Source organism: Pogona vitticeps, chromosome 4 (assembly GCF_051106095.1).
Source record: "Pogona vitticeps strain Pit_001003342236 chromosome 4, PviZW2.1, whole genome shotgun sequence".
Taxonomy (NCBI): domain Eukaryota; kingdom Metazoa; phylum Chordata; class Lepidosauria; order Squamata; family Agamidae; genus Pogona; species Pogona vitticeps.
Genome location: NC_135786.1, coordinates 16,980,663 through 17,008,515, shown reverse-complemented (window position 1 = coordinate 17,008,515; position 27,853 = coordinate 16,980,663). Strand labels below are relative to the sequence as shown.

Here is a 27,853-nt window from a genome sequence, read left to right as displayed (position 1 = left end):
TATTGAAGATGATAGTGGGACCCAAGGGTATCCATTTTGAGAACAGCACAGAGGGAAGCAGATTAAGAGATAAACTTGCTTATTATTTGAATTTATAATTGTAGGAGTATTTTACCTCGGAGCATCTAAAAGAATGATTTCCTGCAGTGAAATCTGAAGTGGTATCATTTCCATTACCTCACACTGAGCAATGGCCACCTGTTGAGATGATTGTAGATTTTCTCCACTGTTGCATCGCAAAAGACATTCAACTAGTTTGTTGCAACACCGGAAAATAAAATACAAATCATAGCTCTCAGGCAGAGATAGGTGAAGGTGGAAAAGAACATGCTGTATTGTAAAGACAATGGCCAGGGGCTAGAAATATATTTTGCCACTCAACATGACTGCATATCTGGCCAGATTTATTTATTTATATTTTTATCCCGCCCAACTGTGACAAGGCCACTACTTTGGGTAGCAGGAAAGTTAAGATAGCACAATATACATGACAAAACCAATAATAAAAATCAAATAAAACCACAGACAAGGGACATAATAGTATAATAGGACCTCAATTATGCAGCACATATTGTAATTGCAAACAAATACTGTATAGCATTGAAACATGGAACTCAATTGCCTTTTAACATTTATATATATATATTACATCTTTACTAATTATAAAAATTATTTTGTGATGCTGTGAGGTTCTGGCTGTCCATCCCTATTTTGAAATGTTTGTACTAAATTAAAAAGCAAAAAATACACTCACACACCTAAAACCCATGGGCGCACTGTATTCTCTGTGTTCATAAAAATAAAGAGATCTATTCTCAGCTTAAGTAATGGGAGCCCTCACAATTTTTGTACATTTTCAAACATTCCATTTGACTATAGTAGTAGGGTGCACTACTGTATTCCATTGCCAGTATTGAGAAGCAAAGATCATCTGCCAGTCAAATCTTCTATGTGTGGAAATGAAGAAGGTGTTGCTCTCTCATTCTTTGTTTGAAACAGCAGAAGTTCTTGGACCAGTCCTGATTGCATGTTTCGTCCACCTCACTATTCAGATATGTTTCCAGCAGCCTTTTAGATTTTGTATACCTTGGTTCAATACAAATGGATATAGCAGCCAAGAAATCAGAAGACTGTGGTTAGGAAAGGTAGCAATGAAGGAATTAGAAAAAATAATCAAGTGTAAGAATGTGTAACTAACTGGAGGCCAAGATCACCCACACTGTTGTCTTCCTGATTACCCTGCATGGGTGTGAAAGCTGGACGGTTAAGAAAAGTGACAGGAAAAAAATTAATTTGTTTGAAATATGTTGCTGGAGAAGAGCTTTGTGGGTACCCTGGACTGCCAGAAAGACAAACAGGTGGGTCCTAGATCAAGTCAGGCCTGAACTATCTCTGGAGGCAAAAATGTTGAAGCTGAGGTTGTCCTACTTTGGACACATCATGAGAAAGCAGAATTCTCTGGAAAAGACAACAATGCTGGGGAAAAATGGAAGGAAAAGAGAAAGACCCAATCCCAGATGGACTTACTCCCTAAAGGAAGTCACAGGTTTGAGTTTTGTAAGAGCTGAGCAAGGCTGTTGAGGACAGGACATTTTTGAGATCACTCTTTCATAGGGTCATCATAAGTCAGACGTGACTTGACAGCCCATATCAACAAGAGAAGTCAGTGAGAAGCATTTACTTTAATAAAAACAAAAATCAAGGGCTTACACACTTGCCCCCAGATGCCTGTAATGGCAGCATGGCCACTTGTTTCTCTGTCTTGTTGGTTATAAGATGTTACTGTCCCTATAAGACCTCTTTTAAACTTTGAGTTCAAAAATGAATTCTTGACATTTCACTAGAATATAAAGTAATGCCATACATTTGCCATTATTTGACTCCATTTAATCTTTAAGCCCATTTTTGCTGCAGAAGATTTCATAATTTTTCCTTCCTTATGAATCACGACCTGTACTAAATTTTATCACAGATGCCTCAGTCAGTAATATATGAATCTTACAGTGTATATTGTATATTGTGTATAATGTATATTGTGTTGCGTCACTGTTGTGCATGCAACTTCATGGAGATTACTTGCATTTGGGTCAAAATAGTATTCTGTCATCCTGTTAAAGAAAAGGATGAGTTCTGGTTGATTAAATAAGGTAAGTCTGCATAAATGTGCCTGGGGAAAGTCATTTTAGAAAGAAACACTTTGTGCTAGATCTGGATTTGGTCATATTTAGAACACACATGTTGAAAACCATAGTGCAGTTCAACAATGCAGCTAACTTTATTCGTCTTAATTTCAGTATGTCTACCCTGAGAATGACTAATTTTGGATTTATTTCTTTGTTTTAAAATAACATTTATCTAAGAAAGAATCAAAAAGGTAGTCCATCTTGTGCAAAATATTTAAGTGTCTCTGCTGTGATGCTGTACAAATAAGGATTTTGTAAGTACTCATATTAAAAAAAATACTGTTAAAACATTTTAAAAGGTGCTGATTGGTTTAAAGAGAGATACAATACTTTTTAATAGTTCAGCCAATTAGCTGAACATTGCATCCCTGTTTTCGTGGAGATAACCTGGAAATATCAGGGTTGGTAAAGATTCCAGATTTTAGTACACGTTGGCTGTTCAGTCTGTTAAGAGTCTCTTTTAAAAATATCACTAGATACAGAATACAGTACTGTGTTGTCCAGATTCCAGAAGTCTGTATACTTTGAAATGTACAATGTTCATTTATTTATATTTTTAAAAACAGATTTTCTTTTGTTCTGCTTTGTCCTCAAATATTGGCTGGAATTAATTCAGCTGTCCAGGTTCCTGATCTTGTAAATGCCAGTGTGCTTCCAGTGGGACTTCAGCTTGCTGGAGTACTTTAAGCCGGTGGTGCCTCTCTAAGCATTCCATAACAAGTGGGTATGTTGCTGGCTCAAATTTGTTGGCAAACAGGTGTGGAGATTCAGCAATCCACTTTAAATCTCCAAGGCCATATACACAAATGTCTCTGACATAATGACCTGCAAAAGAAAAATCATAAATGAACAATTCCTCTCTGGCTGTGTTCAAGGAAGTGAATTGGATGTTATATATTAAAGGTTGGGGAAGGGTACATTCATGGTTTAAATCACACATAATAGGATGCTCTATTCTAATGCTTGATATGCCTCTAGGATAGCTATATGTTCTGGCTGCCAATTCCTTTTGATCTATTCCAGTGCCATCTCTTGGGCTATATCGAGTAGGGATGGCTTTTCTTAGAGAGGCACATAAGATCACAGTGTGGTTGGCAGTGGAAGTAACATAGGACATTATTCCATTACTGTACCTCATTGTATTTTATCTTGGTGTTCTCTGCTGAAGATCCAAACAAGTTGGTGCAGTACAAAGTTTGAAAAGATGTGTATACAAGTGAAAAAGAGTGAATACCTGTTTGTGCTACTGCATATGGGTGTGGGTGTGGGTGGGTCTCCGGTAAGGTTGATATTGATGTGTTCTCAAATAAAAAGTGTTCCCTATTGCCACTGCAGTTATAAATCAAAGTCCAAGATAGTAAAATCTCCCATATGCATGTGTAAAACATATGTTTATGCAATGCATCATGGTGTTTTAACCATGCCATCCCGTTTACTTTTACTTGATTTAAATCCCATTGAGTTCATTCCAAGGTAAATGTGTATAGAATGGCAAGCAATGGGAAGTTGCAGTGTGTAGAAGGTCCCATTCGGACAACATCAGGCATTTTAATGTATTCAAAACATTGCATAAGTGCATTCAGTTTATTTGCTACATTTAGATTCCACCATTTCTCTAATGGCTCTCCTCCTCCCTACTGTTTATTCACAACAGTTAGTAAGATAGATAAGTCAAGTTAAAAAACAGTGTCTGTTTCAAAGTCAACCAGAGAGTTGCATAGCTCATTGGGACTTTGAACTCAAAGCCTCAGTCCAGCCCACTAACCATTATATCACATTTATTCTTCAAGTTTTCTTGGCTTTTTCATGTTAAGACATGGGATATTGTTCCCTTGTTAACTGCATTGGTAATGTCCTTTTCCTGAGTGTAATGCATTTGTGTACTGCTACAAATGCATCCTATAATGCATTTGTAGCAGTGGGGGCAAAAATGTCATTGTGCTTTGAACATTTAGGTCCTGACTAGGCAGACATGATGACGTAGAGCTATACTCATGCTAATAACTAATGTAGTAGTTAGTCAGCATATCAAAACAGGAATTGAGACACCCATATTTAAATTCTTAGTTAGCTATGGTGCTCACTGGGTGGTCTTGGACATGATCATATGGAACTGTTGTTCATGGAGTATGAAGTACGGGTGAGAAATCCATGAAAGCAGATTTGAAATCCTTTGAGAAAAGGTCGGAAATTTAGATAAACTACTACTACTATTGCTAGCACATTGCAGCAAAAAAACCTGTTGCCTATGTGTGTTTTTTCAGTGCTTTGTGAATGGTTATGCATCCCTAGGGTTCGGCAGTGTATCTTGAACCTCATGCTGAATTCAACTACTGTACTGTATTTTACCTTTACAACCATCATGGGCTTTCCCTTCTTGATCTCTCCACTTGATCGCTCGTATGTTTCCTTCCCATTCCAAATCTGGCGTAGAGCCTGGAGCATCTAATAACAAAGGCAAAAGAAATGTATCTCTGTTTCTCCTCCAAGAAACATATGTGTTCATGCTTGAATTTATAGGCAGCCTTTCACTTTGGCTAATAGTCGGCAAAGGGGATATTCCTTTTATTTTTGTAACTCACAAAGCAGACTAATAATTGATTCTAATCCTTTTTACCAAAGTATTGTTCCGTAGTTTGAGTTTGGGGTTTAGCTTACATTCTATGACAGGGACATGGTGGTGCTGCAGGTTAAACTGCAGAAACCTCTGTACTGCAAGGTCAGAAGACCAGGCAGTCGTAAGATCGAATCCACGCGATGGACTGAGCTTGTCCCAGCTCCTGCCAACCTAGCAGTTTGAAAGCATGTAAATGCAAGTAGATAAATAGGTACCACCACGGTGGGAAGGTAATGGCATTCCGTGTCTAGTCATGCTGGCCACGTGATCACGGAAACTGTCTTTGGACAAAACGCTCAGTCTGTTGGTTGGAAACAGAGATGAGCACCGCGCCCTAGAGTTGAACACGACTGGACTAAACGCCAGGGGCAACCTTTACCTTTACCTTACATTCTGTGAATCAGAAATGGCCAGCTATGGTTACTTTACTTTAGCAGAGATGGGAGAGTTCCTCAGTGCACCGTCAAGGGAAATGATATGAGTCCTAAGTAGAGATTGGCATGAAGCACTTCATCATGCTTCGTGCCAATCCGTAAGCTAGGCACCAGAGGTGCTGCACACTCCTCCCTCCCTCCCTCTCCAGACTTCTCAAGCTGCTAGGATGCTTCTTATCTGGTACTCCAATCCAGGCAGGAACTCAGCTGACCCATCCCCGCCTCCTCCACCAGCCCACCAGTCTTCAGCTGAGTGAGAAGGATCACTGTCCTGCCTCCTTGTTGGAGTGATTAGCTGTCAAAGGAGGCAGAGACGGGCCAGCCCTGCTTCTGAGAAGGAGAAAAAGGAGCATCACATTTATCTCCTGCAAAAGGTCTAGGGCACACAATGAAATAATTTCCAGAAGTGGGCAGTCAATCATAAATGGCCAGTAAGGAGATTGAAGAGTTTTCTATTGTGACCAAATTCAAACAGGCTCTTGAAATGGGTGTAGAAAACCTTCTTTAGCTTCCTTTTAAAATTCAACAGTTTGTGTGGAGTCAGGAACAATCCTGATATAGGACTTATCTTTCTTAATAAATGGCACTTTTTGCTAACATTTTAATAGAGCTATGGCTAAAATTTCTTCAATGAGAACTGCAACAATTCCAAGTCAGTTTGATGAAAAGATAATGCCTTCGATAAGAATTGCAAAGGAAGAGAAAAGAGGTTCAGTATTATTTTGCTTCTCCTGCTTATGATGTGGCTGTATTGTCTTGAATCATCCTGCAAGACCTGTTCTGATCAGGAAGTGTGGGCATCCAGGGAAACTGCAGAGTAATGATGAAATATAGAATTCTCTCCCACAGGAAGTCAGACTGGCCCCCTCTTTGCTGTCCTTCTGCAGGCCAGCAAAGGCTTTTGTCTTCAGGCAGGCTTTTTCTTAGTTATTGTCTGACTTCGACTGCTGTATTGTTTTGTTGTTTGCTTGTTTCCTCCCTCCGCTTCCAGTTTTTATGTTTTTTTGTTTTTTAATATTGCATGCATTGTGTCCCGTTGAGGAGAAAGGCGAGGTATAAATTAGATGGGTGGGTGGGTGGATGGGTGGGTGGATGGATGGATGGATGGATGGAGAGCACCCTTAGCCACCTTGACATATTATAGTAAGTGCAAAGATGTAGCCTAAAGAATTTCTAAATATCTCTTGTGACCGGGGAGAAAATTTGAAGTACTTTTAATAGGAAATGAAGCTTCTGAGAAATTAGAGGAGATGGTTGTTGCCTGCCACAGAGACTGGGGAAACGATAGGAAGAACAACCTTCAGAACACGGCCAAAGAGCCCAAAAAACACAGAACAACCATTAGATCCCGGCCGTGAAAGCCTTTGCGAATAAATTAGAGGAGAAATTATGGCACAACCCCAGCCTTTTTTTCTAGAGACAGACAGCACTGCAATCCTTTATACCCATTATGAGGCCTAAAGGAATGGAGCTATGTTCTAAACATCTCGGAGAGGCCAAATGTATCTCAAAGGTCCGCTCACCATCAAAGTCCTCAGGGAAGGTGCTGAACCATGAAGAACAAAAACAAACTCTGACCCAAGATTTCTCAGATTTTTTTCCTAAAAAACATTTTGCTATTTTAGTTCTCTTGAACCTCCTAGAAATAGAATGGCACAATTATTTATACACTTGTTTACAAAATTTCCCCACCGTTTTGGCTACATCATAAGCATGACTGCCTCTCCACTGCGGTGTCCTAGAATGAAACTAGAAAACAGAATGGTGTCCAGGCTACCAACACATTTTTTTTCAGTGACAGTGCAAAAGCAGACAAGCAAAGAAAAATCTGCTGCAAGAGGAAAACTAAAGTGTGCTACAATCACTGCTAATGGTGAACCCAGCCACTGTGAAATTGCTGTAGAATTTGTTCCTTCTCCTGGATAAATCTCCTGAAATTGTACCTCCAGTTCCCCACACACATTGTGGCTTTCCTATTTTCCTATATGTTCAAATGATGGGAAAACATTGTTGACAAATAGAATGTGTTAGTCCCCAAAAAGAGACCTTCCTGGAGTTGTGTATTCAGTACTGCTTACCTGGCAGGCGGTTCAGGGTGACCCAGTAGTGCTCATCTGGACTATAGGTGTCCTTTGACCATTCAAGCAGATCTTTTGCACGTATATCAGTCAATGTAAACTCTACAAATTTTCGTGTGAGTACATAGTAAGCACCCCCAAAATATATGGTCAAATTATGGGGTGGCTCACTTTTAATTTGCTTAGTTGGATACACGTAAGATTTTCCTGAATGTACATATTCTTTGTAACTCATATGTGTTCGTTGTTTCATATGTGGAGGTTGAACAATTCCTGGAGTCATATTTTTACCATTCCATTTACTTTTAATATATTGTATAAGTTCCTTGTTAGTTTTGATGGGATAATCCTGGCCACATAGATTAATAACATAATTCCATTGATTTTTTGATTCAATCAAGTCCTTCATACAGTTGATATCTGCTTGCAATCTGGAAAATCCTGCATAAACAACAGTCTCTCTCTTTGATGCGATAAAAATGTTTTCAAAGCAATTAACCAGGGTTTGCACAGACGCCTTGTAATCCGTTGACGACTTCTCATCAATGTGTATACAATAAATATTCTGCGGCACATAAATAGCTCTGAGTAACCTTACAAACATATCAAGTTCTTTGTGAATGGTGATGATGTATGCCAAGGAGAAGTTCCCTTCTTCTTTGGACAGTGAGTTTGTAATAAAGTGAAGTTTCTTTTGAAGTGCTGAGCAGTTGCAAGGAGTTTGTGTGCAAATAGACATTTCTTGTTTGTGAACAAGCTGCTGGCACAGCTGGCCCACTTGAGGAGCAGCACTTTTCCCTTGAAAGAGGGCTGAGCAAAGTTCATCAGGGTAATTGCTGCACTCTGGTAATTCTGAGAAAAGTTTTTGTTCGTTACCTTCCTTGGAAACTATATTTTTTACATAGATAAAAGCAAAGATGAAGATGCAACCCACAACGCAAACTAAAAAAACTGATTTTGCTTTCTCGAGAAGGTTCATCTTCTGCTCGCCAGAAGTATTCTTTCAACCATAGTTCAGTGAAATTGTGTCGGTTCTATATGAGCAAGAAAAAGAGGAAATAAAAGACATTTGAACTCAATTCTGAAGTTACAATGATTCATCTGGTTAGAGTGAAGAAAATCATTTTCTTGGAAGAGCCTATTGTGAAATTTCATTATGTGACCATAGGCTTTCTGAAAGACAGGTTTAACTATGCCTTAAGAACAATTTTGTTGTTTTTATGGTGTGATTCTGGATGTCAGGTTTGAGGTTTTTTTCTAGCCCCAGCTCAAAACCATTTCTTTCTATTCTTGGCTAGGCAGACTTGATGGTGATAGTAGTGTGTTTTTCTCATGTACTCATTCTGTTTGCCTAAGAAGAATTCTCATCTCTTGACTGTTAAGAGTACATGGGAGAGAGATGTTGTCACCTGCACTTTACCTTCCTTATTCTATTGCTCCTGGCACCTTTCTCTCTTGCCCAGTAACCATGGGAGTGAAAGAGGTAAAGAGGAAAGTGCCAAGAGGTGTGGACTAAAGAGAGGAGAGGGTGCAATCATTAAGAGAGAACAGCAGTTGCAACAGTGGGGAAAACTGAACAAACACACCAGTGATAATACTGACACAGTTACTGGGGTGGGGTGTGGGTAGCCATGTTAGTCTGTTCCATCAAAAAGAAGACAACCGTCTTGCAGTACTTTAAAGATTTATCATTTTTTGTTTGGCATAAGCACTGAAACTCATTTCATCAGGTGTCAGGATCTGTTGTCATGTCTGTCATTTGTAGTGTAGTGTGATTCAGCAGTGCTTCTACTTTTTTAAGAAGGCCTGTCGACTCCATACACCCTCAATAAGGGTTAGGCAAAGGCTAAATCATCATCTTCTAAACTAGCATGCATACACTTTTTAGTTGGACCCAGAAATCATGACACTGCTTTCTTCAGCCAATTCCTCTATATTAAATGCACATCATATGTAATCTACTACTCTATGATGCATATCATTATTCAGTGATTTTGGAGGTCAAGACAAAATGCAATTCCTTCTTGGTTATACGGTGCAGTGTCTTTGGATCCTGACATTATAGGTTATTCTGTACGCATGCTCCATGTATTTGATCTATGCTACTTAAATACTTCTGTTCAGAAAGAATAAAACAACTTCTAATAGTTTGGGTTGTATTCAGACTTAGTTGTACATAGATACAGTGGTGCCTCGCTTAACGATTGCCCCACGTTACAACAAATCTGCTTTACGACAGTTTTTGCGATCGCAATTGCAATCACAAAACGATGGTCTAAATGGGGGAATTTCACTTTGCGATGATCGGTTCCCTGCTTCGGGAACCGATTCTTCGCAAAATGATGTTTTTAGAACAGCTGATTGGCGGTTTCAAAATGGCCACCGGGTAATTAAAATGGCTCCCCGGTGTGTTTAGGGACGGATTCCTCGCTATACAGGCAGCGAAAATGGCCGCTGTATGGAGGATCTTCGCTGGACGGTGAGTTTTTACCCCATTGGAACGCATTGAACGGGTTTCAGTGCGTTTCAATGGGGTTTTTATTTTTGCTTTACGATGTTTTCGCTTAACGGCGATTTTCCTGGAACGGATTATCGTCAGTAAGCGAGGCACCACTGTATCCTGTTGAAACTGGGGGACTTGTTGCGTTGATCTTCATGGATCTGCCATAAGCAAGACTAAAGCTCTATTAAATTATTTTTCATAAGTGTAAACTCTATATGATAGAGGACTAGGAACAAGAGAGCTGACACCTGTCCTTCCCTTATTCTTACTTGTTCTCTACATGTTGATCACAGCAATCTGTAGAAGGGCATCCTCTATCCATGGAGGCTTTCCTGAGGCTATTAGAATCTAATAGCATTTCAAGGAAATTTATATATATGCCATATATGTAAGAGGCTCCCCTTTATGGACAGTTCTCTCTCTCTCTCTCTCTCTCTCTCTCTCTGTCTGTCCCTCCCTCCTTTTAGAGCAGTGGTCCCCAACCTTGGGCCTCCAGATGTTCTTGGACTTCAACTCCCAGAAATCCTGGCCAGCAGAGGTGGTGGTGAAGGCTTCTGGGAGTTGTAGTCAAAGAACATCTGGAGGCCCAAGGTTGGGGACCACTGTTTTAGAGGGCAAATAGAATGTTAAGTGAGAAAAGGCTAGTGTGTTCATCCATGCTCCCCCATTATGTGTAAAACTTATATACAAGCAGAGTTAAGATTGGACTGCCATTCATTTTTTAGCAAATTGAGACTTTGAGGTGACAGAAAAGCCCATAGGTTGTGTCCTGGTTCTAATAAACTGTGAATCAAGACTGTTACATTTTCTCTTGTTATTTATGTTACTGTAACTAGCATGAGACAAGGAATATTAACTTTAAATACTAACTTTAAAAATAAAATTGTATGTTGAGAACCATTAATGTTTCTCCTGCTAATATAAAATTCTGATCTTAGCAGCATGGCTTGGCCTTACAATATTCTTTAAGGTTACTGTTTCCAAACCAATTTTAGCAAAATTGTTTACCGTTGTACATTTTTACCTTCCTGAACTTGTTATTACACAAACGTTGCTTTGTTGAAATATCCTAAGCTTCTCAATGCAGCAATATATTTCCTTAGAGCTCAGAAGTGAAATCTCCTTCCTTGAGCCTTTTGATGCTAAGTATATGCAACAACAGAAAAGCGATTTAACAGAAACAGTGATCAGGTAAAATATTTTGTGAGAAAATTCAATGCTGATTTTACTTTGGCTTTGGCAAATACTTGGAAACTTTATTCAGCTTGTTGGGAGGGGGCTAACATTTGAAATCAGGAATATTGTTGGTTTTCTGCAGCTGAGAATGATTAAATTACTTGTGGCTTAAAATAGGAGCATAGTATACTGCCAGCCGAGTGATATGTACAGCTACCAATTCTGTCCATGGGCTTTTTTGTAATCTTTAAAATCTAAGCTCTCATTTAAATCAGTTACATATATTTCTAGCGGCATACCCGTTCTCATTGAAAGCATTCAAAGGGCAACAGACAAAAAAGAAATACATGCAAAAGCAGAGTTATTGGAAAATCTTCTTGTTCTTACCAGTATGCCCCCGAAGCCTGTCTCTTTCCCGCTTCATTTTGTTGAAATTCTTCCTGTGGAGTGCTCGACAGAAGATGCATCCATTTTGCTGCTTTCTCCTGTCTCTTCCTCAGTCACGCTGTTCTCTGGCAGGACTGCCCCTGTGCAGGCCTTTAAAAAAAAATCAGGAAACCAATCCCCATAGAATAGTATTTGCCTAAAGGCTCCTAGGGGATAGGCTTACTGTGTAAACATGCTTATAGTGCAAGCATTGTCTTAATGTGAGCCTTCATGGAAATGTTCAGTGCTTTTGATGCTGTGAAAGCGAGCACAGGGAGGAGGAGGAAGTCTGCAAAAGGTGGACGCAAGATTTTTTTGAGCAAAACAGAAACAGGCATGCTCTGAGATTGCTGTCTGCTGCCAAATGACAAACAAAGCCAAGAATAGATTGCATAATGGACATTATGTACACTGCAGTGAGAGTTACCGGTGTGACAAGGGGGCGGGTTTACAGTAAGTGGCACTCTCTGTGTCGCAGAGTCAGAAATGCTGGGTAGCGATGATCGAGTCATTGAAAAAGAAATGGCAGAATCGCTCTGAATTAGGCAGATCTGAGGTTAGTGGCATAAAAGCTTTATCACGGTGAACTGCATGAGTAGTACAGTAAGGGACAGCAAATCCTGCACTTCAGTGAAGTCCCCCCCCCCCCATGAGCTATTTTCTGATAAGCATAACAGAAAGTAGTTTGTGTTCTAAATTGTCTCTTGCCCACTCCAGATACACTGCAACATATACCCCAAAGTAACTAGAATTTCTTGCATTTGTGACCATCATTTCTCTGATCAAAATATTACCACTCTGGTCAAAATATTCTATGTAGTTCAAAACATGTGAATCTCAGCATATCTCCTGTGAATCCAAAGCAGAATTCTTCATCAGTTGGATAATTTGCAGGATTGGCTATAACCTTTAAAAACTTGCTTTTTTCTAAGATGGTCAAGAGGAGCACATAAAGAGGGACTTTTATATGGAGAAACCACGATAGCTACATTCAAGGTCACATCAGAGCAGTAAACAGAGTACTGTACAACCCTTTCACTTGTGCATTGCCACCAACTACATCATGGTGAATGCCATCTAACATTTCAGATGGAAACAGAGAGACACTTCTCTGCTTATCACATTTCTGTTTGTATGGAACGTATAGAGCTAAAGGAAGCAGGGGGAATTCAGAGGCTTATAGTCCAGAAAGGTTACATTTCCAGCTTGCTGTGTTGGAAGGAACACCCCAATTTGATTGCTTCAAAGGTTGTTCTGTGCTGATTTAAAAGCAAAGAGGTTTTTGTTCCTTTGCATAAAAAATTGGGATGGGGGAATTATCCTAGGGCAGTGATTCCTAACCTTGGGCAATCCAGGTGTTCTTGGACTGCAACTTCCAGCACAGCTGGTGGTGAAGTATTTTGGGAGTTGTGGTCCAACAACATCTTGTTTGCCCAAGATTGGGAACCAATATCCCCTAGGGCATATCACCAGCAGCTTAAAATAAGTAAACATATGAAATGGACAAGATGCATGCTGCATGATACCTCCACACTGATGCAGATTGAATCACTACATTTCTGCAAGAAACAATGTGTATATGGTCAGAAATTTAACTTCAACAAATGCAGTGAATGATAGTCTGAAGGTATGCAGAGTTTTTAGAAGGTATCACCAGCCCTCCAAAAGCAAAATAGGGACATTGATCAACTAAAGATAGTTTACCAAGCATGCAGTGGGCAGTTAGTTACTCCTGGGTGTTACAATCCTGAAGCATGTGATAAGGTTGTCATATCTAGAATCTCGGTGTTAGCCATTGCCAATTTCACTTAACACCTTGGCAGACACTGCCATTGTCCTTGCATCCACATTGACATGACAAATGCAAATGAACTATGCAAACATTTTAATACTTCAGCTTCCTTATTCAATTTTAGAGAATTTGTGGGTATAATTTTATATGTTTACTATAGCAGTCATTTCTTTATTCTAAATGCTGTGTAAAAGGAACATTTCTGACATCAATTTGCACTGTAAGGCAGGCAAACACAACAGCTGATAGCATCAGAGTGGGTGGAAATTTTCAGGGAAGTGAACTCTTCAAGAAGGTCTAAGTGGTGTAGAGATGCATTACAGTTCTTTGTATGCAATCTTCGAAGAAGATTGTGTGTTGTAATGCTAGTGTTTGTATTAATAGCTAATGGGGAAATGGGCAAAGCTCACTGTTAAAGCATGTGCTTTATAAGCAGAAAGTCCCAGATTGACCTCTAGCCTCTCCTCTTCAGGGTGTTAGATAGTGAAGCTGGAAAGGGTTTCTGCACAAAACGGTGGAGTGCCACTGCCAGTTAAAAGTGAGCAATGTTCTTGCTTACTAGAAGGAAATAGTGGTCTTGATAGCTTAAAGCCATCTTCATGTGTTTCTGGTAAATGGTAATATGTTACCATATCCAGATTTTCTGTTTCACTTCCTAATAGCAGTCATGATGGTTTTTAGAGCCAGGTCATGCATTATGTACAGTATCTCCTAAATGAAGGTCATCTTTACAAAGAAAATTGTCATGTGTTTATTGTGTTTTTGACCACTCATGTACATAGCGGCTCAGTTCAGACATTATACCAAATCATATTTTGGTGAATATACTCACATGCACAAATCCTCCTTTCCACTACAGTAATTTACCATGGATTACCGGTCTGTCAAACTGTGTGATGAGCTCCTTACATCCAAATCCCAAGTTTCCAAGTGGTATGTGAACTGGAATTGGCTCTAACAGTGCCCAAGAGTTTTGGAATAGTTTGAGGGGATCCCATAGTCGTCAATTGAGGGATTTCCTTTTAAAGCCCAGAATTCAAATGTACTGATTGCATATTTTAGAAAGCAGGGACATGGGGAAATGGCTATGGCTCTGTCATAGCTTGGTGACCACAATCAAATGTTTTGACCATAAACGAGAAGATCATAAAGCTTAGAGAGACCAGAAGGGACACAGACACAAACTGTCTGGCCCCAGGCAAGATTTTCCATGCCTCAGTTTCCTTTACAAACTATGCCACATAATGTAGGTGAAGAAACTATCCACAGCTCTGAGCCAAGTGTGTCAAACCGTACACCCACTAGTGAAAACTAGATATCAGTGTTTTATTAGAGCAGGAAGATATTACAACTGGAAAGTGTTTTACAGTAAGCTTGATTTTTCAGCTTAGGAACAGGTGACATTAGTGCCCTTTCTTGCTATGAAAGTGGCTACCTGTTCTTTGAAGCAGATTTTTGGTGTGACCAAAAGCCCTCATTTCATTAAAAAACATTATACGAATTAGAGAACTGCTGACACTTCCTGGCTGAACAAAAACTGCAAAATACACTGACTAGTACAAAAATGACAGCTGGCAGTGCTCGCTAGTTTTCTTTTTCAACTGAAGCCCTTTTAAAAATATTATAATCAAAAAATAAAGGGAAACAGTAATGCTATGAGATGCAGGGGGGTTGTCACCGAACATATGTAATCACAAATAAGAATACATTATTGTATCCTTTTTCATAAAAGTAGCCATGTTTATAGACTTCTTCAAGAACAGAAGAATGATGGTATTTTCAAGACTGAACCGACCTGTTTCAGTGTGAGCTTTCATGGACTACAACCCACTTATTCAGACATGTCACTAAATGAGCCCCAATTCTTGTTTGTGTTTATTTTTACGATGTATTTATGCAGCTAAAGGGAATTTACCGACGTGGATTGTTTAATAGATTGTTTGAATCATCAACATTTCGACATAAAAATGAACCAGAAGTTTTTTTCTTTCTACTTAACTTTTTAGGAAATACCTAATAGAAAACAATTTAAACATTTTATTTAATAAAACATTTTTGGCTGAAAATGAATAGGGCATAGTTCAATGTAAAGCAGTTTGGTTTTCTGCTGTGAAATATGTACTTGTATATACTCAGAAGTAAATTAGTTGGTGTTCAGTGGGAATTCCTTCTAAATCAATGACAAGATTGTATCATAAATTACACTGATCTTACAGCATATTGTAGCTTTAAAAAAAATTCAAATTCAAAAACTCACCCAGGTACAGGAAAGACAGAGCACTTGCAGACAGTTTTGAGAACTGAGGGAAAGCATTCTTAAGATCCATTGCCCTTCAGGCGAGCTCAGACTAAACTCCGTCCCTTTCTTATGCCGGTCTCTGTCACATGCAAGGAGTTAATATTTAACTCAAAATGGTTGTATTCGTGGGTTTGTTTCCCTTAACCACTTAAGTCCTTTGTTTTGAGAATTCAGCAGCAATAATATTCTGGGTAATTAAAAATAGCTAGTGTTTTTTCTAAAAAAAATTCCCAGTACTTCTAACAGCCTTTTAAGGGAGTGAAACCAGACTTTCTAAATGAGATTTGCAAATACTGCTTTGCTGTTGATTATAAATAGTCTTGGGTTGGTTTGAACCTCTAGGCTTGTGGCAGAGTACTGTGAACAGTGCAAAAAAATCTTGTCCTTTTTTTAACTCTCTCATTGCTGAAACTTTCCACATGATAAGATGCATGTACGAGCAGTGTAGGAATGTATTTTAAAATGGCCAGACAAGTATGGGGGGGGGGAATGATGAATCAGAATGAGAAATCTGCTTTAGTGTCTTTTTCCCTATCAAAATCATTTTATTTCTTCTTTTGGTTATTATATATTTTTAGCATATGGAGGCTTTAGTTATTAACTAACAGTGCTCTCTTTGAAGTTTAAGGTACCGTATTTTTTCATGGATAATACCCCCATGCATAAGACACACACATCACTTTTCTAACCCCAATTTCTTTCTTTGCAAGAAAGTGGATGGGGAAGACAGGTATCAAAGTGCTTTGATTCCTGCTTTCTCCCTCCACTTTTTTGCAAGGAAAGTGCTTTCGCCCTCTATTTTCTTCACAAGAAAATGGAAGGGTAAAGTAGGAATCAAAGTGCTTTGATGATTCCTGCTTCCCCCCTCCAATTTCTTGTGAAGAAAGTAGAGGGCGAAAGCACTTTCCTCGCAAAAAAGTGGAGGGGGAAAGCAGGGATCAAAGTGCTTTGATCCCTCCCCCCTTCCTTACTTCTGTATATAAGACCATTTTTAATTTAAAGATTTAGACAAAAGTATCATCTTATACACAGAAAAATACGGTAACAAATTTAGTAACGTCATAGTACAAAATCCACAGTTGCAGCAGAGCTATTCAGGGAAATCTACAGTCATTTATGATCTTTTTTGTGGTGTGTTAAGTGGAGCAGAGATATGAAATTATAAACGTAGCCATTCTCGTGCCATGAGGAACTTTGCACTCATAGAATAAGATTTATTTTATTTTATTTTCCAGCAGAGCAATCAACTGCATGATGAAACAGTTGCTGAACTTGGGGTCTTTCTCGCTACTTTAACTGCTGGGAACATGCATGAAGCCCTGTTCATGAAGTTACAAGTTTAATGCCCCAGTTAGACTTACTCAGTCGTTACAGAATCCAGTATTGCCAACATAGAGAGGAACATCCAGATTTTCCCCCATATTGCTTTTGCCATGAAGTCAGTGACAAGTTTTAAGAGGAGAGGTTTGTGCTGCTCTGGAGCAAGAATCCAGATTTTCCAGGACTCTTACAGTCATGGCCAAAAATATTGGCACCCTTGCAATTCTGTCAGAAAAATGCAACCCTTCTCTCAGAAAATTGTTGCAGTTGCAAATGTTTTAGTATTCACATGTTCATTTCTTTGGTTTGCTTAGGAACAACACACACACACAAAAAAAAACCAGAGAAGAAAAGTCAAGTCTGATACAATCCCACACACAAACCCAAAAATGCAATGGCTAAAATTATTGACACTCTGTCTAAATTGTAAGAAATAACTGCTTTTCAAGCATGTGATGTTCCTTTATTTTGTATTTAGACACACCTGTCGCAAGTAAGAGGTGTGGCCAATATAGTGATCACACAACCAGTTAGGATGGAGAAAAGTTGACTCAACCTTTGTGTTGTGTGTGACACTGGGCATGGACAAAAGAATGAAATTTAAAGAGTTGTTTGTGGATTTGAGAGAAAAAATTGTGGAAAAACTTCGACAATCTCAAGGCTACAAGTCCGTCTCCAGAGATCTTAATGTTCCTGTGTCCACTGCACAATATCATCAAGAGGTTTACAGCCCATGGCATTGTAGCTAACCTCCCTGGACATGGACAGAAGAGCAAAATTACTGAAAAATTACAACAAAGTGTTATTTGAATGGTGAATATAGAACTCAGATTAACTTCCAAACAAGCTGATCTGCAGACACAGGGTACAACAGTGTAAGCTTGACTATCTGTCACCATCTGAATGAAAAGGGATGCTATGACAGGAGACCCAGGAGGACACAACTGCTAACACAGAGGCATAAAAAGCAAGACTGGGGTATGCCAGAACTTATGTGACAAAACCACAGTCCTTCTGGGAGAATGTACTGTGGACAGATGAGACAAAATTAGAACTTTTTGGTCAAGGACATCATGGCACTGTTTACAGAAAAAGAAATGAGGCATTCAAAGAAAAGAACACAGTCCCTATAGTCAAACATGGTGGAGGTTCAAAGATGTTTTGCTGCTTCTGGCACTGGATGCCTTGACTGTGTGAATGGTATCATGAAATCTGATGATCATCAAAGAATTTGGGGGCACAACATAGTGCCCAGTGTCAGAAAGCTGTGTCTCCACCAGAGGTCATGGGTCTTCCAGCAGGACAGTAACCCAAAACACACTTCAAAAAGCACACAGAAATGGTTACAAATAAAGCGCTCGAGAGTTCTGAAATGGCCAGCAACGAGTCCAGATCTGAATCCCATAGAACACCTGTGGAGAGATCTCAAAACAGCAGTTGGAAGAAGGCATCCTTTATTTTATTTATTTATTTCATTTATATCCCGCCTATCTGATCGGGTCAAGACCACTCTAGGCGGCTAACAATCATAAAAATACAATGAAAATATATAAACAATTTAAATAATAAAAGCAATACACAGAGTGAGAGAAACAATAAAAATAAAGAAAGAGGAAAGGAAAGGCGTCAGGAATTATTTGATGGGAAGGCCTGCCGAAACATCCATGTCTTTAATTGATTCTTAAAGATACCCAGAGAGGGAGCCCCGTGAATCTCAGGAGGTAGATTGTTCCAGAGGCGAGGAGCCATCCCCGAGAAGGGCCGATTTCTTGTCTTTTCCCTCCAGGCCTCTCTCGGCATCAGGCTCCTCAGCCTCACCTCCTGCCTCGCACGAATGACATGGGTAGACCTTGGTGGGGGTAGGCGTTCTGCCAAGTATCGAGGCCCTAAACCGTTTAGGGCTTTGTACGTGAGCATCAACACTTTGAAGTCGATGCGGAATCGGATGGGCAGCCAATGCAGTGCGGCCAGTGTGGGTAAAATGTGTTGGTATTTTTTCCCTCCACTAAGTAACCTGGCCACCGCATTCTGCGCCACCTGTAGTTTCCGCAGCAGCCTCAAAGGTAGCCCCACGTAGAACGCGTTGCAGTGGTCTAATCTTGAGATTACGAGCGCATGCACCAAGGTAGTGAGTGCCCCCACATCAAGGTAGGGCCGCAGCTGTGCTATCCGCCTAAGGTAAAAAAGGTGGTGCGGACCACCAACGCCACCTGGGATTCCATAGTGAGCGCCGGGTCCAGATGGATCCCCAGACTGCGGACCCCATCCCTGGTGGGCAGAGTCACCCCCCCCAAAGGAGAGGGAGTTTCCCAAATCCCCAACTGTGGGGGGACCCACCCTCAGTACCTCCGTCTCAGTACCACCATCCTTCAGATCTGAAGGCCCTGGGGCAGTTTGCAAAAGAAGAGTGGTCCAAAATTCCTGGTTACAGGAAGTGATTGGTTTCAGTTATTTTTTCCAACGGGGGTGCTACCAAATATTAAGTTAAGGGTGCCAGTAATTTTGGCCAGTTCATTTTTGGGTTTCTGTGTGGGATTATATCAGATTTGACTTTACTTCTGGTTTGTGTGTGTGTGTGTGTGTGTGTGTACACGTGTGTGTGTGTGTGCGTGTGTGTGTGTGGTTCCAACACAAACCAAAGAAATGAACATGTGAGTACCAAAACATTTGCAACTGCAACAATTTTCTGAGAAAAGGGTTGCATTTTCTGACAGAATTGCAAGGGTGCCAATATTTTTGGGCCATGGCTGTATGTGTAGAATCGATAGGCAGGCAGGGACCTCTCCTCTTCAGAATTATCTTTGCCTTCCTGGAAAAAGCAATGATAAAGGGTGTGTGAGAGAGAAAGACTAGGCACACCCGTCTAATTCTGTTGATAGTGTTCAAATCTATAATGACTAAATAGGGCTATTGTTCCCTCCTTCCTGCCAATCAACCTATCAGTATGGTAACTGCTTTTTGAAGGACATTGCACACACAGAGAAGAATATTGAGACTGACAGACTCCACATTGAATAAAACACATACCGTATTTTTCACTCCATAAGACGCACCTCTCCATGAGACTCACCAGATTTTTAGGAGAAGAAAACAGGGAAAAAATAATCTGTTTTCTTCGCTCCATAAGATGCACAGACTTTCCACCCCCCTGGTTTTGTGGGGAAAATGCATCTTATAGAGCGAAAAATACGGTAATTAGACAAGGAAATCTTGTTGTTGTTGTTTAGTCGTTTAGTCGTGTCCGGCTCTTCGTGACCCCATGGACCAGAGCACGCCAGGCCCTCCTGTCTTCCACTGCCTCCCAGAGTTTGGTCAAATTCATGTTGGTCGCTTCAATGACACTGTCCAACCATCTCATCCTCTGTCGTCCCCGTCTCCTCTTGCCCTCACACTTTCCCAACATCAGGGTCTTTTCTAGGGAGTCTTCTCTTCTCATGAGATGGCCAAAGTTTTGGAGCCTCAGCTTCAGGATCTGTACTTCCAGTGAGCGCTCAGGGCTGATTTCCTTCAAAATGAATAGGTTTCTTCTCCTTGCAGTTCAGGGGACTCTCAAGAGTCTCCTCCAGCACCACAATTCAAAAGCATCAGTTCTTCGGCAGTCAGCCTTCTTTATGGTCCAGCTCTCAGTTCCATACATTCTTACTGGAAAAACCATAGCTTTGACTATGCGGACCTTTGTCGGCAAGGTGGGGTCTCTGCTTTTTAAGATGCTGTCGAGGTTTGTCATTGCTTTCCTCCCAAGAAGCAGGCATCTTTTAATTTCATGGCTGCTGTCACCATCTGCAGTGATCATGGAGCCCAAGAAGGGCCTCCATATCTTCCCTTTATATTTGCCGGGAGGTGATGGGACCAATGGCCATGATCTTTATGTTGAGCTTCAGACCATTTTTGCGCTGTCCTCATTCACTCTCATTAAGAGGTTCTTTAATTCCTCCTCACTTTCTGCCATCAGTGTGGTATCATCTCCATATCGGAGGTTGTTGATATTTCTTCCAGCAGTCTTAATTCCGGCTTGGATTCATCCAGTCCAGCATGATGTATTCTGCATGTAAGTTAAACAAGCAGGAAGACAGTATACAGCCTTGTTGTACTCCTTTCCCAGTTTTGAACCAATCAGTTGTTCCATATCCAGTTCTAACTGTTGCTTCCTGTCCCACACATAGATTTCTCAGTAGATAGATAAGGTGGTCAGGCACTCCCATTTCTTTAAGAACTTGCCATAGTTTGCTGTGGTCCCCAGAGTCAAAGGCTTTTGTGTAGTCAATGAAGCAGAAGTAGATGTTTTCCTGGAACTCTCTGACTTTCTCCATAATCTAGCGCATGTTGGATTAGTCTTAGATTTAGTCTCTAGTTCCTCTGCCCCTTCGAAATCCAGCTTATACTTCTGGAAATCTTAGGCCATAGCAAGAGCTTTTTACACATCTAGTTTGAAATTTACTTGCTTTGTTTTATAATTGGTCTTCTGGATGCAAACATTAGCTTCCCCCCCCCCCCGGCAAGTCTTGATTTCTCAGATACAAAAGTCTGTTCTAGTCACATCTCTGAAATACTAGCATGATTTCAGGTAGAACTATGTGTTGTCTTTAATGTGTGGTTTGACACTCATTCCTAAAATGGTATTTTAAGGAAGTGCTAGTAGTTTTGAAATTAAAAAAGCTACAGATCTGTTTTCACAAGAAGCAAACATTAGTAATATTTTATATCGAAAACAGTGTATTTCTGACCTTTGCTGTGAATTCAAAAGATAGTGGCCGTTTAACAGTTTTTTATTCTGCTGAATTCTTGTTTTGCCTTCAACCATTAGTCATATTATTGTGGCCTTTTTTTTAAAAGGCTAGTTGCCTTTGACTTTTTTCCTGCTGTGGGTGACGCCTGCCAGCCTACCTCACTTGATATCTCATCACTTGATGAGTGCAAGCCAGATACGTGAATTGTCTGCATTGAACAATATAAGGAAGTTCTTTTGATTGTGAATTGATGGCTGATTCATTTTGTTGCTCTAGTTAACTAAAGTTGAACCTTCTTATGCAAGTCGGCTGAGGCCTATCTGTCCCTGTATTAGATTATTTTCTCTTTGATCCAAATGGAGAAAGCTTGGCGAATTTCTCCCTCTTTCACCATGATAACTGTCCATAGTGATGTGCTTCATGTGAACAAAGATCAGCAAGGGCCTTACTGCTGAGTAGCTAATCAGTAAAATGGTAGCTCTTTCTAAAAAAGGATGACTCTATTCTACCAGTTAATGCAGCAGACCACTGCTGTTCTTAGCAAATGGATCAGACCCCCTTGCATGCTACTGTTCCTCATTAGGATGGTCATGACATTATGGTATCGGTTTGTAGTCCCAGTGAGGCATATTGCATAAAGTGGTGTGGTATCCTCTGCCCCAGCTGTTTCATGAAAAAGTCTTGGGGAAGATGAACCAATGCACATGCGCGCGCGCACACAAACACACACACCGCAAATGGCTTCTCTGTGAAATATCACAGATCCTACTCAATGGTTGTGACTGTCAGCTAAATAGACTAACATCCATGCAAACTATGAATTTTATAAACGTTAGTGTGTGGGGTTCTTTTGTGTTTTTTTCTTTTTGTTTTTAAAGTTGAAATGTGACACGAACTGGAGAGAATTTTGATTGTGAATGCAGTCACATTGACAAAACAGAGGGTAGAATGTGCACTATGCTAACCATGAGGGTACAGTCACTATTGAGCACATTTGTTTTATTTGGTTTTTTCTACAGTCACAAGAGTGCCTAACACCCACAAGGTCCTTACTGTGGGTTTAGCTGAAGAGGAAACACATGATATACTATGACACCCATGGGAAAAAGACTCAAAACTCTTCTTTGCGTTATATGTCCTTTTTTGGGAACTTCGTCAATCTATTAGATACAATTGTTTAAAAATAACCAAATGACTTATATTTATGTTCAAGAGTCCTATCTAATTGTTTTCTTTTACTTGCCTTCTATCTGAGATGAGTCAGACTTCTTATATGAATATGCTCTGCGGGAAAGAACTGTGCCTTCAAATTTCATTGCTTTTGATCAAGGTTAGAATAGTGATATTACTCACTTTCTTCTCAACTGATTTTCTTTCCTCAAGGAGTTTTCTCCTTTGAGCTAGAAGACAGTGGACAGTTCTGCTTTCTGAATGCACCCTCTATTCGAAGAGTAGTTGGCCAGTGTGAATAGTTGTCTGTTCTTCAGCCCTATTGCATACGCCACAAACTTCTAAGGCAGCCTGATCACAGATCAGAAATACATCCTGGAGCAATGCATTCCCTTCACATAACTCTTAGGCAAAGAAGGCTGTACTTGCATATAGGATCAGTGGGCTTTAGGAGCCCCCCCCTCTTGAATTAACAGTGGAGAGAGGTTATCAGTATCATATGGGAGAGTGGATTAAGGAATTGTTTACCATGATGGTCTTTTCATCCTTTTTTTAAAATATTTTATAAATTTCCTGAAGGAAAAACATGAAACATCCTAGTTAAATAGGGTTTCATGTGGAATGCAGTTGTTGGCAGTTTCTCTCTTGCTTCCTGAACACTCTTTTGTAACAGCCTTGTTTGTGTTGGCGCATTTATGGTTTTCACAGGCTATTGTATAGCTTCAGTAGCTGAATTAGGTTTATTAACTAGAGAAATTTTTCTGTTTTGTATATACAGTACGTATACCAGTTTAATTTTTTTAAAGTTTTATATCTCTGTAAACATTGGTCATATCTATGTGTGGGGTGTACCAGAAGAGAGGGAGGACCAGTAATCTTGTGGCTTTATTGAACATGTCTGGTCTGTGCGAGCCACGTGACACCTTCTGAATATCCTTTGTGGAACCCAAGCAGCCTATGCATGGGTAGGTTTGGTATATAACAAGAATAGGTAGCTGTTACTCAAATGTCACCCATCCACCATCCCCAGTATGTAAAACTTACCTGGCTGAACATTATACCTGTCTTGGTTTCATAGATATAATTTCCCTATGCTAGCTTTTTGACTTAAAGCACGGAAGTCAACTTTTACATGTAGATAGAAAATGCTGGATGAAATACAGAAAGCAGTGTACCTTATGAGATGCTGTTGGAGGCCAGTTCACATCAGTCACCCTCTTAAGCATGGCATGAAAAACAGTACAAGTCTTAGTCCCACAACACCTGCAAGTTAACACAGGCTCTCCTGTTGCTCAACTCTGTCCGAAAAACCTCAGATTCTATTAGGTCTCCCTTGTGTAGCTGACCTCCACAGTAGTGATTAGGAAAAGAAACTGGGTATGACTTGGTGGAGACATATTAGTAACACCACATGATGATTCTGGTGTGTATACAATGTCAGAAAAGTTTCTGTCAGTTGAGAAAGCAATTGTATGATGGACATGTGTGCATACCTCTAACAGAGACTTCCGTCTCAGTAGTTTCAGTTTCTGGAGTTCTTTTGGTGCAGTCTTGCTGCACTCCCCCCCCCCCGACTATATAATTCATTGCAGCTGGAAAATTCTTGATACCTGTAAGCAGCTGCAATCGTTGCTGATGTATATGTGCTAAAATGTCTTTCTGATTTAAGACTTGCATACAAATAGAGCCCAGATCTGAGCCAGAAAAGCACACAGGAGAAGCATTTAGAAAATAGAAGAGCTTTGCTGCCTACATAGAGTAGCAAAGTATTTTTTTTAGAAATCAGTAATTTAAAAAAAAATCTAACGAGAAATGTTGGAGAACCAGAATTTAGACTTGTAGGTTTGTCAGCAGAGACAGAGTGGAATGATGGGTGTTGTGACTGACATGAAAAAATAAATCGGAAGATTCTTGCCTCTTAAGACTTTTTGTTTCTTGTGCTGAGTGTGATACAACTCTCCTTTATTGGGCATTGGTTGAGTAGTTGATAGTGCCAGAGAGCTAATGCAAAATTGTTCAAGATAATTTGGAATATATTAGCTCATTGATCCTTTTGAGATCTGTGAAAATTCTGACTTACTATTAGTTTACAGCTGAAGCAGGAAATGTCTTTTTTCTTTCTTTCACAATCTCATCTCTTGCTACTTTTTGGCAATCTCATCGTCTCATTTAAACAACATTTTTAAAGCAAGTCATGAAGCAAATAGGGAACTCCAGCCAGCACGATGAAACCTCTCAAAGTATCATGGTTACTAGTCATGGCTTCCAAATATCATGGACTGGGAGTTGACAGCCAAGCAGACTTATCCTTGGAAATATTTATTTATTTATTTATTTTGCTTCTGCTACTCCCAGTCTGCTTACCATTCTCTTTAATCTGTAAAGACATTTCCAAGCAGGGGAAACGTGCAAAACTACTTTGCAAAACAAATTATGCAAAGAAAATATATACAGGTGTACTGAATTAGAACATGTTCTGACAGTGGAATATGAATTTAGCTGGTTGCAGCTTGTGCCCAGTTGGCTAAACCAGTACAGTGGTGCCTCGACTTAAAAATTAATTGGTTCTGGAACTCCGGTCATAACTCGAAATGGTCGTAGGTTGAAGCACCATTTCTCATAGGAATGCATTGAAATGCAATTAATCCGTTCTGTCCAAAGGAAAAAAATCACCAAAGAAACCCTCAAACCACACTGCAAGACCCATCGGAGATGTGATTAATCTGTTCTGGCCTAAGGAGAAAAGAAAAGCAAAGCAAACAAACAGTGCAAGATCCTTCGGAAATGCAAAACAAAGCAAAAAGCAAACAGACACTGCAAGATACTGTGGGAATGCAAAAAAAAGCAAAGCAAAAAGCAAACAAACACTGCAAGACCCTTCGGAAATGCAAAAAAAGCAAAGCAAAAAGCAAACAAACCCTGCAAGACCCATCAGAAATGGGAAGAAAGAAAGCCAAAAAGCAAACGGACCCTGCAAAACCCATCGGGAATGGGGGGGACCCAAAAAGCAAACAAACCCTGCAGAAACTTGGGGGGAAAAGCAAAAAAAATCAAAAACTTCAAGACCCATCACAGCAAAGAAACATAACCCCCCCGCCCAAAATCATGCTGCAAACCCCACCCAGAACAGTTTTTAAAAAGAAGAAAGCAACACCTTACCTTACCAGGCAGTCCAAAGCCTCCTCTGATCACACACACGCTAACTGCTGGGGCGAAATATCTACAGTGGGCCCTCTACTTACGGAATTAATCCGTATTGGAACGGTGGCTGCAGGTCGAAAAGTCTGATTAATCCTGTAACTGGCCGTTTTTGTTCCATTTTTATTCCATTTTGTTTTTTTCCTGGTCTGTAGGTCAATTCTCCGGCTGCAAGTCGAACCTAAATTTTGCGGCCAGAGAAGTCTGTAACTCGAAAAGTCTGTAAGTCGAGCCGTCTGTAAGTCGAGGGTCCACTGTACAAAGAAGCAGCCTCTTCACCACCAACAGTTAGCAATTTGAATTCCACCCCTTTTTTCCCTGCCTTTTTTAAATCATAATTTGAAGCTCCGGTTGTAAGTCAACGCAAAATGTTGTATGTATGTATGTAACTTGTATGTCGTATGTAACTTGTATGTCATATGTATAATCTCATATGCAAGGTCTCCAAAGCTCTGACTTCTGTATTTAAATCCTGGAGTTATACTTCATGACTCTGTAATTGCCCTGTTTGATTAATGTTGTTTCTCAAGGGCGCAAAATGCAGCTTAACCACAAAACAACAGGAAATGGAGAAAAAACACAAATGTAGAGTGAATCTGCACAGCTTGGCTTGTTCATCAACCTCATAAAAGGATTGCCAGTCTAAAGTGTTTTGAAGTATATATACGTTCAGTGCCTCAAAGTTGTGTTGTAACAGTTTCCTGTTGCTTCAGTAAGGTAGTGGTGAATATGAAGAGTGATGGCTGGGAAATGAAACCATAAAGCTGAACATGAGCCATTGGGTGCTATTTTCTCTTTTCCTTCAATTTTCTCACCAGTGAATACCAGTTGTCCAGAGCCAGAAATGGGTTACATGTTTTTAAAAAGGAAATTTTGCTTTCATTTCTGGGTGTGCATGCAGATATTGCAGGGATGATGGGCTTTCTTTATTCTTATCAGACCCTTGCACAATTTAAAATCATGGACATATGTGAAATAATAGGTTAAATTAAAATATTAAGATAATTATTTTTGACTAGAAGCAGTCTTTTGACCAAACTCTGGGAGGCAGTGGAAGACAGGAGGGCCTGGTGTGCTCTGGTCCATGGGGGTCACGAAGAATTGGACACGACTTAATGACTAAACAACAACAAGAAGCAAGCTACTTCAATATTGTTATCTTGGCCATTTGCTAGATCTTCTTTTGTACATGTGGTGGGGCATAAAATTGCATGCACATACGGTATGTGCTGCATTGATTGAATTTCTCCACAGTCACAGAAAATTTGCCCTTTATCCAGGTAGTCCCATTTTGCTTGATTATTCTTTGATCTTCCTACTCTTCTTTGAAGTTTATTAAGTGATTTCTAGATGGTCCAGCTAGAGTCTTGTCCTGGTGAGAGACTCTCTTCAGCATTTATCTATTGGGCAAGATCAAGATGTGTTGTTTTTGTTCTCCATAGGTTTAGCCTAGCCTCTTCTGGTCTGATATTTAGGACAGGAGTTCCCAACCTTGGGTAACCAGTTCTTGGACTACAACTCCTAGGAACCCTGGCCAGCACAGCTACTGGTGAGGGCTTCTGGGACTGGCAGTGTGTGAATAACTGGGTTACCCAAGATTGGGAACCACTGATCAAGGGGGCTGGTGTTCATGAAGTAGATAGATTTGGTGCTGTATTACCTTATTTCATTCATTATTTGCTAGCACTTCCTGATGTACTTTTGGAGGAACAAAATAGTCAAATAATAGACTTCTTCAATGGAAATAGGTTTAAGGCAGCCAGTTCATAATCCTGATAGTGCATTAAGAGCTGTAGCCACTCATTTGGCATGTGCTAACTTATACAATGTGTCACTAGCATATTCTGCTGTGGAGTAGCACAGGGACAAAGCTGCTGTTCTTGTTTGTGAGTACACACCCCAGTCTATCACAGCCAGTTTCCTTAAGTAT

At 40.1% G+C, this 27,853-nt stretch overlaps 2 protein-coding genes across 3 annotated transcripts in view; one reads left to right on the top strand and one right to left on the bottom strand.

Moving 5' to 3' along the window:
• Window positions 1-27,853, top strand: part of RTF2 (replication termination factor 2) — a 61,638-nt gene that overhangs the window by 23,876 nt on the left and 9,909 nt on the right. The gene's annotated exons all lie outside the window — the stretch shown is intronic.
• On the bottom strand, window positions 388-26,547 carry LOC110081091 (putative beta-1,3-galactosyl-O-glycosyl-glycoprotein beta-1,6-N-acetylglucosaminyltransferase 7). 2 transcript variants are annotated; one of them, XM_078392158.1, is made up of 5 exons: window positions 26,505-26,547; window positions 11,379-11,528; window positions 7,313-8,346; window positions 4,533-4,628; window positions 388-3,008 (listed from the first exon to the last, which is right to left on the bottom strand). In XM_078392158.1, exons 3-5 carry the CDS (start codon window positions 8,289-8,291, stop codon window positions 2,791-2,793), a joined length of 1,293 nt encoding a protein of 430 aa, XP_078248284.1. In that variant the 5' UTR covers window positions 8,292-8,346; window positions 11,379-11,528; window positions 26,505-26,547; the 3' UTR covers window positions 388-2,790. The 2 variants fall into 2 exon arrangements, with proteins under 2 accessions (XP_078248284.1, XP_020653159.1); XM_020797500.3 differs by lacking the exon at window positions 26,505-26,547 and adding an exon at window positions 15,467-15,840.

What these genes read in the sequence shown, in the direction of transcription:
- LOC110081091 (XM_078392158.1), bottom strand. Translation starts at nt 8,291, where the DNA reads ATGAACCTTCTCGAGAAAGCAAAATCAGTTTTTTTAGTTTGCGTTGTG. An exon ending in CACCCTGAACCGCCTGCCAG is followed by an intron (nt 4,629 to 7,312) that starts GTAAGCAGTACT and finishes CTTTGTTATTAG; the next exon opens with ATGCTCCAGGCTCTACGCCA. An exon ending in AGCCCATGATGGTTGTAAAG is followed by an intron (nt 3,009 to 4,532) that starts GTAAAATACAGT and finishes TTTCTTTTGCAG; the next exon opens with GTCATTATGTCAGAGACATT.